Here is a 14,583-nt window from a genome sequence, read left to right as displayed (position 1 = left end):
TTTGTACTAGTACAACTGTGACTTAGCCAAATTATGTTAATGATTAGTTCTAGCAAACAGATAATGTATAGTTCTTTTGTATCCAGTATATATACACTAAAATATCAAGAAATTAGTTGTAGCCAACAGGGTAATAAATTAGATATTTTTAGACGCCATACTGTTATCAATTTTTCCTGTGATTTATATTCTGTATTAAAACCCTCCCAACAGCAAAACATCCCTTGGTGTAATGATTCATTGTAGGACGTTGATAGATTGTTCTTCATAACAGTCGATGTCCAGAAATAGAAAAGTGTACACGAGAGACATTTCCTTGACGGCGCGTTATACATATAGTTGCTGCATGCCTAAGACATAAGAGACAAAGCATAATGATGTTCACGACAACTAACAAGGAGACTCAGAAATAGCTACGCTACGTCACATGGAAATATATGTGAGGAAGCGTGGTTTTAAATGTAAGAGGAAGGGGTAGTGTTCGATGAAAACAGTAGAAATGATTAGATAATCAGTATAGTGAAATACCACGTGAATGCATGTGACGTCAGATTTGCTTGATCAAATGGTTATTAGCACGCGCTCGGTAAGACCTTTTGTTAAGAACTGCTCTGCTCGATTCTAATACTAAGTTAGACCAGGGAGGATTATCAATTTTCTTTAATAATATCAAAAACAATATGCTATGCATCTTAATAAAATATCTCAATTCTACACTTACAAGATATATTGCATATCGAAATCGCCTACCGGAGATGAAATAAGGTGTTACATATGGTGAGTCTATGGAATATATAGAGGTTACACAACAAGTGGTTGTTGAATATGGAACTTATTTCACTCGAGCAAGTATTTTTTTTAAAGAAAGCTCGTGTCTTTTGTAACATTTAAAAAAGAACTTACGAGTGTGAAATAAATTCCATATCCAAAAATTACGAGTCGTGTGACCTGTTTCTACCACAATGATATCGGCTTGAATTAAAGGGGAACGTGGCCAAGTCTAATTTCGCGTATGTAAATAAGGTGTAAAATGGACGGCTGGGACCCGGTGATTTGATGTCATTCGATTATTGATGACGTCAATAACAATTGCAAAACGTGATTAGGGTTTATTCAACGTGTGGTATAAACTGAATGTTATTCAACAGTTGTAATGATACACCCACCTATTGTGGTAGAAATACAGTATAATGACGAGTCCATGCCATGTGATATCACTTTATCTCTCGACAATGTAGTATTGTCGCTCACACGGATTCACGACAAATATTGTATTAGCTACACTGGCAGTATCTGCCTTACTAAATTGTGATAAATGGCTGAACTATGTAACTAAACAAAATAGGTACACATATTGTTATTATAAGCGCTTTACTTTAACAGTCATCGTGTCACTATTGTTCGGATAAACTGATTTAAAAGTCATACACTTTAATGAAGGGATTGGAAGTGATTTGTTTAACCTTCATGTCTGCACGAAGGCAAATCGGTTCCTAAATGTTTATTGAAAATCGTTTATGTCACGTCCGAGATGTGGTATAAAAGTTAATAACATTCGCTATCTACGAAAAATTAGAAACGACAGCTTTATCTCTCTTGAAAGATTAAAACCGAGGGCCGTATGCATGGTACACTTGTAGCGCAATACTCATTCTGGCTGATTGATGAGCTGTGCTTAAAGTCCAGTCTTATCAGTATCAAACGTAAGTGTGATATATAATCTACATTAAACCAGTAGAATATCAAGGTTGGTTTAGGAGACATATAATAGCTCGAGTTTGACGCTAGAGAATCATACATAGTTTTGACTCGGTATAATAATTTCTAGTTTGAACACTATATCATTAATTCTATTTGGACGCTCTGTAATAAGTTCCAGCTTGGACGTTATAATATTATCATGAAGTCAAGCTGGACGGTATATATGATCAATTCTAGTTTGGATGCTACGTTATAACTTTCTGTTTGGATGTAATAGATTATGGATTGGCTATCTTATAAATAAATCCTTTTAGACGCTATAAATGTATATAATGCTTAATCCTACAATGTCATTCAGACGCTGTATAATACTAGTTTGGTTGTAAGACAAAAGCAGGTGCTATATATCCTGATTACTATAGAGGATGTTATTATAATAAACGGAAAATAGCATCGAATAAAAGACGTACACAGTGAAGCTACAAGGCTTGTAGCTCTGCATATGTAACGGTTTGTGCTTTCTATCCCACCAAATTAGGCAGAATTTACATCCTCTCCGAGTGCATCGCGTGTCCTCATTTTTCATGGAGATTAACACTTGGCCTACATACATCGCGTGTTGTGCAGTCAGCAGACGAGATCAACCAAATAAATCAGCCCTATTTACATACACAGGCTTCAGGTGTAGGAAATAACTCAACAACTATCATGTCAGCCATAAAAAATCACAGGAAGTTTTCGTTTATTCCGGAAGGACCGCCAATTCGCCGTGCTTACGGTCTATTACTAACTGGAAGTGGCAAAACATTTCCATAATTAAATTATCTGTCCCCTGACAGGATTAGCACTGAATTGATGATGTGTGATGGCCGAGAAATTCCCCGGAATAAAGTGTAAATAATACTTCGGATCTATATAGGATAATCGGTGTCATCGTTTCTATATCCGCGATAAGACAACTTAGCAATAAAATGATTGCATTTATAGGACGGAGTATTGTTTAACACATACACTGATGCAATGCGCGAGCGGTAAGTAAAGTAGGTAGGTTAATAAAAACATACGTAACAGCCGACGATGTAAAATTCAGAAAGATACAGTAAGGTGAACATTGCTAAAACCATGAAAGCAGACAAGCCATCTCATTATGTACTCAGGAGTGATGAAATGTAATTCGAAGAGGAAATTTTATCATCGGCTCTCCGTTTGAAGCACACTAAGTGAGAATGCGACAGAAAAAGAGGAGGGAATGCCATTTTTATCCAGTAATAAAACGCATCTGATTAACATCGATTTTTTAATAAAACCCTAAATTAATTACGGCAGTTAACTACAAATCGTATGTTAAGTCGCGGTTTGACTGGGGTAGGATCGTCGGCAAGCCATAACATAGTGAAGTTATGGCCTATATGGATAGTGTTACCATGTCACCAAGACGAACGTTTAAACTAGAGGAACTAGAGTCTTAAACAAGTTCAATTTAATCTGAGACACACATTCTCCAGAATCTGTCCTTGCTTATGCTGCACTGTCAAATGCACACACAATATAAAATGCACATTCTTTGCTCGAAATGGTTTGTTGAGAAAATCATAACAGGAGAGAGATACTAAGTAGGATGTAGAAGCAGATCTTTGAGTGGTTTTGTGGCGTAGTTCATCTCGCTTGACCTAAACCTAGGCGACTGGGGCTCGATATCCCGAGCGGACGAAAATAAGTATGGGGTCATCTGCCAAATACCCTGGTCATAATTGACTGGTCAATGCGGTAGTATCCCGCAGTAAGATCCCTTCTATCTTGGCTAACTAGAGGGATGCATAACGTAAATATAAGGCTAGTTTCAAAATTATCATTTAAAAAATGGGAGAACACTTTTGGCAAAATTAAAATTGTAGATAGCATATATTTGAAACATTTATGATAAAAAATAAATATGTTATCATTACAAGCATTCATATGTGATGGATTGTAGAGTTAAACGCAGACACAGTTGAAAGTCTACCGATTCACCAATTAACGAATAAATTTGTAAACAATAGCGGGTACATACAATTGTGTATCACTGCCTCTGTTCAATAGTTAATAGAAGATTATAACACTATGATCTTATTTAAATCGACAGATAACACTCCGTTAAATAAACACAGCATTGACGCAGAATTCCACGTCTTTGTCAAGAAGTTGGATTCGGTAATATAACACATGTATCCAGCTTGTAATGAAGAAACTAGAGCATCTTTTTAACAAACCAGAAAATCGTGCTGTATAAGCTAAATTAACACATGTAACCCCAGCTTTTGATGATGAAACTAGAGCGATCTCTTTTAAGAACATCATTACGCGTGAAACACAGTTTATTTCTATTAAAAAATCTTTCGCTGGCAGATACAGTGTGTATATTTGGTAGGCAAACGTGACATTGAGTCAGGTTATCAAAGTTAACGGCGTTACCATCAGAAACAGGTAAATAGCCATGTTTTCATTTTCATTTCGGAGTGAAAACAAACTAATTCCTCATCATACATCGAACCATGCTATAACTATATACAGGTTATGATTCACGTAAAAATTGGTCACTTCATACGCCCCCCCCCCCCCCCCCCCCCCCCCCCCCCCCCCCCCCCCCCCCCCCCCCGATTTCACTAGGGTATAAACATGATTAGTTTATCACTTCTTATTCCTTGTGTGGTATATACATTCTATTCATAAATTGTTATGGTTTTGAAATGTGATATTTATCAAAGCAATTTGTTAATTGCATAGAAATGCCAGTTTCGTTAACAAACTAGGCTTTGTAATCAGAAGAAATTTCACACGTACAGATAACAAACTACACGTTATAATTCATGAAAATCGACTGTATATAACTTATCATAGAAAGAGAAATCTGATAAATATGAAATCGTCACGGGGGATTTCTACTGTAACTGAACTGCATCCACAGTAAAGGGAGCACATATCAGGAAGATACACAGCCACACCTGCCTACAGCATCAGTAATCTATTTACGAACCTTGGATCTTGCTGTGCTTGTTTCGATGTTGATTGCAAGCTAAAGTTTTATTTATAAACAACATAAAAAAAAACAAATCTCCTACATATACACGTGGCCATTTATCATCTCATACAATGGTTCTTTTTTGTTGTTGTTATTGTTTCCAAATTTAACCAACATCTTTTCCATATGGTTTCTTGTTTAAATCGACACTGCACCACATTTACCAGCCTGTCAGATAAACTGTTCAAATACATATGTAAAACCGGATGCTGTAGTTATCCACGCGTGACATTTCAAGTGTATTTATAGTTATGTATTCAAACGCTAAGTTATATATCTAACTTCATAAGAAGGAACCAAATGCCAAAAACTATTCCGAATGAAACATGGAAATGTCACATCTGCGTTCAGGTTTGGTTTTCAGTATGTCAGCTCAAGAATGTAATGGCTATGTAAGCATATTATATGCATGTAGACGTAAGTGCTTTGGATTAAAAAAATATATAATATATAATAATGCGTATATTTCTTTTTTTATCTAAAGATATTAAGAAAAGAAAAGCTACCCACGCCTAATGTCACTTAACCACAACGAGAATGAATGTAAAATATTAGTAGTGTCATATTAACATCAATTACATGTGTTCATTCGGATCACTGCTCCGGTGGAAAACTATAAAACTGCTATGACGTTTCGTACATATGCAAAATCATACAGATGGGGAAAATCTGCGCCACACTTGGCAACTTTTCGTGAATGAGCTAGAATAGTGCCAATTCAATATCATAAACATGCCATTTCTAGATAGTATCATTCCTGCTGCAAGAACTGTTAAGGTTCGTAGATATATGCGTTTCCCTTTGTTTTTACGAAAGTTATAGTAATGTATGCGCTATATAATTCACTGGAATCAAACATGAGAAATACTGTCGCTAATCGGTGGATATCAGATACCAGTATCATAATGTATGTACCTATAATAAAAGACGTTTATATAAATAAAAAATAAAGTATAGTCTTTCAATGTCACCATACTGTATGCTAATGATCATTGAGTATGGAGATAAACATTAAGATATAAAGTAATGATATGTTTTCATGATGATGATTCCAACTAAAAACAAGAAATATCCTAGGATCGGTATAAATATATTCCCGTTAAAGAATGATACGATCTGAAGAGTGAGTATTGCTAGCTCCAGCCAGCCCCATAGCCGAACTAATTTTTTGTTCAGTCCGCGCCTTTCGTGGTTTTAAATCCTTCCAATGTAATAAAGTTGCCGGTATAACCATAATTTAGCAATATCAAGGCTAAGACTGATTTACAATAGTTTTACTGCGTATATGTCTTACTGGAAAGGTTGAATAGTAATCCATTATATATGGTATGGAATGAAAACATGTAGAGTCTATTGGTCTGACAATATAGATATATCTATATTAGTGTCTGCGGCTTTATTAATGATACAACAAGGGGAACTACTGCTTTTGGAACGATAACGTTCATGTAATTGAGCATAAAACCTACATTTAGGAGACGAAACGATAACATTTAAAACATCCACTTTCCGTTGTCCAGTCCGAGTAGTATCACGCACTTACATATATCGGTTTTACTGTGGAACAAAATCAGTGTTCAAATTGGACATTATCTTACAAGCTTTGGTGGTTGTATATTTACATCAATATAGCATCATGTTGTATTTTAGTTGCAATTCGTTATATAAATAGTACAAAGTACCAAACAGAATTGTGGTCAAATAACTAGGAAGGTTATCATGATATATGTGGTTGCTCAGCTTAGTCTCGACGGAGACGCTTTCAAACGACGTTAGTAAGGAATAGCGTTTAAGTGACGTTCTATTAAGGTAATTTATAACTGTACATATGTAAATACGATATAAAAAAGATATATACAATTAAGTCAAAGCGAACTTCATTAAACCTCAATGTATATGTATGTACATAGTTTAAAGATAAGCGTACTGCCTAATGTTACGCGTTAACCTATCACAAAGAAGAAACCTAAAACGACCATGCTCCACTGTAACCTGAGTTAAAATGGAAAGTTCTTAGCACCTTTAGATTACAAGCTAATTAAGAGGACTTTATCGACAGTTTTTTTCTACGGACCTACTTACTACACTTTCACACAAAGATTAATCACCATCTACAAAGTGTATAACTCGTAACCACAGACTCCTTTACGAACGCTGCGTTGTTTGTATCTCTCATATTCATCATATGATACAATATTAACAACTGCTGTTATGTAAATATAAAAACATAATCCTTCAAACTAACATCCGCTGAACTATTTGATCAGCATTAATGTCGGTCATTATTTTCAATAGTCTAATTATAAGGGAAGAGAAATCTTAATTTCAGCTTTATCAAGGCGTTGTTCAACACAAAACCATCTCACCTGGATCGTGCCCAGTAGGTGCTAAATAGGTCATTTAACATTAGAAACACGTTTGCTGGTTTTTGACTACTGCTCTTTACACTGTGAAGGATACGTCAGTACACGCAATAATGGCGATATGCCAAATAAGGTGCTCAAGAAAAAAACAAGTTTGAATTAGGGCAACAATTGTAAGCTCAAGCAGTTTAATTCAGACACGTTGCCTAAATGTCAAGTAATTCCAATATGTAAATACATATGTATGATGCAACTCTGAAAAGGAAAGTACAACCTCAGATAATGGAGTTTGCCTTTGAATTCTTTAGACTTTTTTGTGAAAGAATATTGATATCTCATTAAATGCGTGAGTATATTTGTTTCAAAGCTGAGAACAGAATAAAATAAAATGTGTTTTACCTCTGAATTCTTTAGATTTTCTTGAGATAGTACAAAATATGAGTCCGTAAGCCGCTATCATGATGCCCAGAGGGATCATGAACTGAACAAAGAGACAGAAGATGTTGTACATCCACTTATACTTGGGGTGGGGATAGGAAGCTATGTCCACGCACTGATAGAAATCTTCCTTAAATGGCCCTCTTAGCACGCTGAACACAAAGAGCTGAAAAAGACAAAGACAAACGATCAATTAGAACACGTGACAACAATCTTAAGACAGATAAGATCTTTTAGGCGTGTTAGCGTACAGATAGATTTATCAAACGAGTTCAATAATTTGATATGCTAAGTGCCATAAAGCGGTTTTATATGTTCAATGCAACATGGACATGAATCTATTGTTCTATTCATTATATTACTCATTTTGATAAGAAATAAGACGAAACTGACAAAAGTATTTTTCTGTAACACAGCCGAATTTCGATAATGTGACACACTTGGGAGAACAGTCAGTTCATGCGATTGGATGTGAACGTTCTTCATAAGCCTAACATCTTACACAACCAACAGACTGGACACAAGATCAAAACCTGATTTTTGTTTGATTACTAAACTTTTATCTGATGCCAAATATAATTACTTTATTCGGCACCTAGATGTTAGTAATCAAGGAGTGAGAAACTCATGCTCATTAAAATCCAGTTGTTATTGTCTAATCAATTAAACGCCTACTAACTAGTAGAGCAGTTTTATCATTAGTTTCGTAAGATTTCCATTAGCATTTGATTAAAACACGATAGAACACCTACAAATGATTCAGTGTTCGTTTAAAGCAATATCGTGAAGAGAAATACATGTATCAAATGATAGTGATCGGAGGGTTTTATGTGAAACAAATCAGCTACATTATACTGGAAAAGAGAGTTTTTAAAAAGCAATTGTACAACAAAGAAAAGAATTGCCATTGCGATCAAATGTATATATAACACTGATACGAATGATTTAATCAAACCTGTCTGATTACGTTCAATCAGGTGTTATATACAGGATAATTTGTAGCCCGAAGTGCGATTCATTAAATTAATGTTTCAATTCAATAGAACACATTTCTCGGAAATTACCTCAAACAACATAATGCCTTTAAAATACAATACAGCAAATTTTGGTAGAGTTTCTGAGTGCAACAGAGTCATTGATTTCTGTAAAACACACGCAAGACCAAGGTTGATATGGCTGAGGAGACGTTAAACCCACGCATGGCAAAGGTTAATATGGCTGAGGAGATGTACAACCCACGCATGACCAAGGTTAATATGGCTGATGAGATTTAAACCCACGCATGACCAAGGTTGATATGGCTGAGGAGACGTTAAACCCACGCATTACCAAGGTTGATATGGCTGATGAGATGTTAAACCCACGCATGACCTAGGTTAATATGGCTGAGGAGATGTACAACCCACGCATGACCAAGGTTAATATGGCCGATGAGATTTAAACCCACGCATGACCAAGGTTAATATGGCTGATGAGATTTAAACCCACGCATGACCAAGGTTGATATGGCTGAGGAGATGTTAAACCCACGCATGACCAAGGTTAATATGGCTGAGGAGATTTAAAGTCACGCATGACCAGGTTAATATGGCTGATGAGATTTAAAGTCACGCATGACCAGGTTAATATGGCTGAGGAGATTTAAACCCACGCATGACCAGGTTAATATGGCTGAGGATATTTAAACCCACGCATGACCAAGGTTAATATGGCTGAGGAGACATCTTCCAGACAGTCTAAAACCAACATAGAATGTCGACATAATAACGATAACGTAGGTAAACAACTCGGATATCCCAGGAACCAATACGCATGCATTCGTTTTAAACAGAATCGCACACAATTGTAGATTCTCATTCGTTCAAAAAGTTGTAACAACCGACCGTATAAAACCCGCGACCAACTTCGCAGTAGCAAATGTCCCAAACACGTGTTGAGAAATAACGAATCAACAGCTGGCAGCATACATGTATAATAGTCTGCAACTCGAACTTCGTTACTTACCTAGCGCTGCGCTCGGTGGCAGTTCAGTACGATAATAACTAGATTTAGTTAGGAAACATTGTAATATGTTAAATTGTATGCTAACTGCCGCCGAACCTTTCCCAGATTTTATTCGTTTATTCGTAGGTACTTATAATATGATTAGAAGTGAATCCGATTATGTGTCTCGGAAACCGGCATGGTCGGGAATCAATCTGTTTCTTAAAGGAATTATTCTGTTTGCTTTGTTAGCACTTGCGAAAAGGCTAATATATATATTCCCTCCCTAGGGCTGTTTCTTGCCATTAACTTGAAGTGTTTCAAACTCGGTCCATACATATTGCTAAATAGAAGGTTTGTTTATGTACATCCGTATAGGTAAGGTATCCAGAAATGTCATGTTTATATTCGGTATATTTCAATTACAGGCTAATGTTATCTTTGGAGTCCATAATCATAATCACACGTTGAATTTATAGCTTTACTTAATTGAACGAAATCTGCAAGTGAAAGCGGCAGATGAACAATCGGACACACGTGATGCGCATTACAACCGAAACCTCTGTTGGTAGCCGACTGTTTAAATTGATATATTTGTGAGTGTTTTGATAATAAATGTTAATTTTGTATTCAAAAGACTTTGTAATTTTTTTACTGAACGCCAAAAATAACTATATTCAAATATAAGAGAATGGATGATTACACTATACCCGATTTCTTTTTCGATATTGAGGCACCATTTTGTATCATATTTAAATTTGTTTTTGCATACAAAAAAGAGTTCTCTGTTAAAATTAAGATGTAATGTACTTGTCATGGTTCGTTTGCCCGTCCAGTCCGTACCTAACATGTACAAAGGACAAATCAGAACAGTAAAATGACCAGTCTACTACTGGTGGATTGTCGTAGTTTGTAAGAGCCTATTGTTTGGAAAGATTCCTCTGATCAATAAGGGGAATGGCCTGGGCAGGAGGAAATGGCATATTGTTATCTAACGGCTATGAGATGGCTCTGGATAGCAACTTAAGAGGTTTGAACATCTCTGTAAGTAATATACTGTATTGCCGGTTTATTGCTTTGCTTGACCTTTAAACAATACACATTCAATGACACAGGGAGGCAATCTAGTAAAACCGTCAGCTAAATTAAAACAAAATTTTCTGCCGTTCGCAGACAGTGCTTACAATATATAAAGTAATGGGATTTTATTTGGAATTCAAATAATGGAGTATATTGGCAAAGGCAACTCTTTCATATTCTTAAAAAAAAATACCCTGATAATCAAATGCATTAACATATCTTGTCTGATGCACCAGATCTGTCGACATTTGATACCATAATAAAGCGCATATACCATTTTATGATGTAAAGAAATTGAAACGTAGTTCATCCAAAAGGCTTGTTCATAAGACCTTTTAATATCAATTCTGTAATTGATATTTTAAAGTACATGAATTAATATGAATACAAAACTGCAGCTTTGTTGTTTTTTGTTGTAAGACTCCTACGTTCTCGATTTTATTTGTCTCTGTACTTGAGAATTCAGTAATATGGCTGAACAGGAAAGAAAGTTATCACCGTGGAAATAACTGTATAACTAGATTTGTGTACATGGATCAATAACAAGAGCTGGGTTAGGACATCACACCGTGAGGAAAGATACAGAGGGGAATACCTCATATAAAAGTAACAGTTAACGGTACAGTAGTATCATCAGCTGTTTTGTACTAAGATTCGTCAGTGATACTAGGGGCCAAAATGGAGAAAATCTAGATAGGAAGACAGGAAAATCGAAATGGGCATGAGGAAAATATATCATTCAAATTCGATATATTGGTTATATCAACCACAGATGATTTTAATACTGTCGATAGAAAAGAGGTACATAAGGTTTGTACAAAATATACAGGAGAAAATAGAGCTACAGAAGTAGCTGTTTCGACTCTTTTTGGCCTGATACTTTTTGGCGATACTAAGGGCCTAAAGTGTAGATATCTAGGAATCGTCAGTAATACTAATGACCTAAAGTGTAGATATCTAAGAATCGTCAGTGATAGCAGAGACCTAAAGTGTAGATATCTAGGACTCGTCAGTGATACTGAGGACCTAAAGTGTTGATACCTAGGAAAGCCCCAGTCACACCGGACCTACGACCAGGTTACGACCTAGTTGCGACCGAAGAAAATCGGAATCGCAGGGAAATCGTAGCATGAGCGCACGACTAGTCGCAGTGGTCGTGGGTGATCGCACGCGCAAAATCAGTCGCAGCAAGGTCGATGGTCATGTTCAAAACTTCTGACCTGCGATTCTAAATCGCAAGTGGTCGCAGAACGGTCGTACCACCAGTCGCACATGAACGCAGGACCAGTCGTGCATGATCGCGGGCCAAGTAGTCGCAAATTGGTCGTGCTACTGGTCGTGCCACTCTACGTTTGGTGGTACCACCGATCGTACGACCTCACAATTGGTCGTACGATCTGTCACGACCTGTCCCGAGTGTTTGCACGACCTTACGATCGGTCGCACCACCAGTCTTTACCTCGCAAACCACTTTCCTGGGTACAGGTAACAAAATGACGGATATACAAGCAATGTTGTTACTGCAGCATCAGCAACAACAATTGGGTGCAGTGGCTGCCGCAGCACTTCTACGGCGTCGAAACCAACGACGAGCAAGAAGGCGACAGTACTGGGTGCGTCGCTGGATCGAAAATGGTACAAGCCTTTTTATATGATCGATCGACTGTCTGCGATTGGCTACGACTGATCGTGCGAGCTATCGCAGGTTGCCACGACTGATCGTGCGATTGGTCACTCATCGCACCACTCATCGCACGATTGCCTACGATTGCCTTCGATTGCCTACGATTGATCTTGCGATCAATCTTCTCCAATCGTAAGTCATTGCGCGACCAAGCGCACCACCAATCGTACGATGACCTACCAACAGTCGTAGGACCAATCGCAGTATGCGATCGCGAATAGACATCGCAACAAACATTGCCGATCGGTCTTAACTCGGCCAAATCGCCCCCAATCACACGATTCAGAAATCGTACGATCTGTTGTGACTATAGCTGAATCATTTAGTGTAGATATCTAGGACTCGTCAGTGATACTAATGACCTAAAGTGTAGATATCTAAGACTCGTCAGTGATACTAACGACCTAAAGTGTAGATATCTAGGGATCGTTAGTGATACTTATGACCTAAAATGTAGATACATAGGACTTGACAGTGATACTAATGACATAAAGTGTTGATACATAGGACTCGTCAGTGATACTAATGACCTAAAGTGTATCTATCTAGGAATCGTCAGTGATACTAATGACCTAAAGTGTTGATACCTAGGACTCGTCAGTGATACTAATGACCTAAAGTGTAGATATCCAGGACTCGTCAGTGATACTAACGACCTAAAGTGTAGATATCTAGGAATCGTCAGTGATACTGAGGACCTAAAGTGTAGATACCTAGGACTCGTCAGTGATATTAATGACCTAAAGTGTAGATATCTAGGACTCGTCAGTGATACCAATGACCTAAAGTGTAGATATCTAGGGATCGTTAGTGATACTTATGACCTAAAGTGTAGATACATAGGACTTGACAGTGATACTAATGACATAAAGTGTTGATACCTAGGACTCGTCAGTGATACTAATTACCTAAAGTGTAGCTATCTAGGAATCGTCAGTGATACTAATGGCCTAAAGTGTTGATACCTATGTAGGACTCGTCAGTGATACTAATGACCTAAAGTGTAGATATCTAGGACTCGTCAGTGATACTAACGACCTAAAGTGTAGATACCTAGGACTCGTCGGTGATACTAATGACCTAAAGTGTAGATATCTAGGAATCGGCAGTAATACTAACGACCTAAAGTGTAGATATCTAGGACTCGTCAGTGATACTAATGACCTGAAGTGTATATATCTAGGAATCGTCAGTGATACTAATGACCTAAAGTGTAGATATCTAGGACTCGTCAGTGATACTAACGACCTAAAGTGTGGATACCTAGGACTCGTCAGTGATACTAACGACCTAAAGTGTATATATCTAGGAATCGGCAGTAATACTAACGACCTAAAGTTTTGATACCTAGGACTCGTCAGTGATACTAATGACCTAAAGTGTAGATATCTAGGAATCGGCAGTAATACTAACGACCTAAAGTGTAGATATCTAGGACTCGTCAGTGATACTAACGACCTAAAGTGTAGATATCTAGGAATCGTCAGTGATACAAAGGACCTAAAGTGTGGATACCTAGGACTCGTCAGTGATACTAATGACCTAAAGTGTAGATATCTAGGAATCGTTAGTGATACAAAGGACCTAAAAAGTAGATATCTAGGACTCGTCACTGATACTAATGACCTAAAGTGTTGATACCTAGGAATCGTCAGTGATACTAACGACCTAAAGTGTATATATCTAGGAATCGGCAGTAATACTGAGGACCTAAAGTGTTGATATCTAGGAATCGTCAGTGATACTAACGACCTAAAGTGTAGATATCTAGGACTCATCAGTGATACTAAGGACCTAAAGTGTTGATACCTAGGAATCGGTAGTGATATTAAGGACCTAAAGTGTTGATACCTAGGAATCGTCAGTGATACAGAGGACCTAAAGTGTAGATATCTAGGAATCGGTAGTGATATTAAGGACCTAAAGTGTTGATACCTAGGAATCGTCAGTGATACTAACGACCTAAAGTGTATATATCTAGGAATCGTCAGTGATACAGAGGACCTAAAGTGTAGATATCTAGGAATCGGTAGTGATATTAAGGACCTAAAGTGTAGATATCTAGGACACGACAGTGATACTAATGACCTAAAGTGAAGATATCTAGGACTCGTCAGTGATACTAATGATCTAAAGTGTAGATATCTAGGACTCGTCAGTGATACTAAGGACTTAAAGTGTTGATATCTAGGACTCGTCAGTGATAATAATGACCTAAAGTGTAGATATCTAGGACTCGTCAGTGATACTAATGATCTAAAGTGTAGATATCTAGG

General features: G+C 37.2%; 1 protein-coding gene across 3 annotated transcripts in view; it reads right to left on the bottom strand.

Annotated features, from left to right (window-relative positions):
- Positions 1-14,583, bottom strand: part of LOC117334855 (gonadotropin-releasing hormone receptor-like) — a 119,359-nt gene that overhangs the window by 87,131 nt on the left and 17,645 nt on the right. For all 3 annotated transcript variants that reach the window (XM_033894680.1, XM_033894681.1, XM_033894682.1), the window contains exon 2: positions 7,522-7,726. In XM_033894680.1, the coding sequence (XP_033750571.1) occupies positions 7,522-7,726 (205 nt within the window). The remainder of the gene's footprint in view (positions 1-7,521; positions 7,727-14,583) is intronic.

The sequence above is a fragment of the Pecten maximus genome, chromosome 9, assembly GCF_902652985.1.
Source record: "Pecten maximus chromosome 9, xPecMax1.1, whole genome shotgun sequence".
NCBI classification, from domain to species: Eukaryota; Metazoa; Mollusca; class Bivalvia; order Pectinida; family Pectinidae; genus Pecten; species Pecten maximus.
Note: the sequence above shows the minus strand (reverse complement) of the source record. Positions and strands in the feature narration are given on the sequence as shown.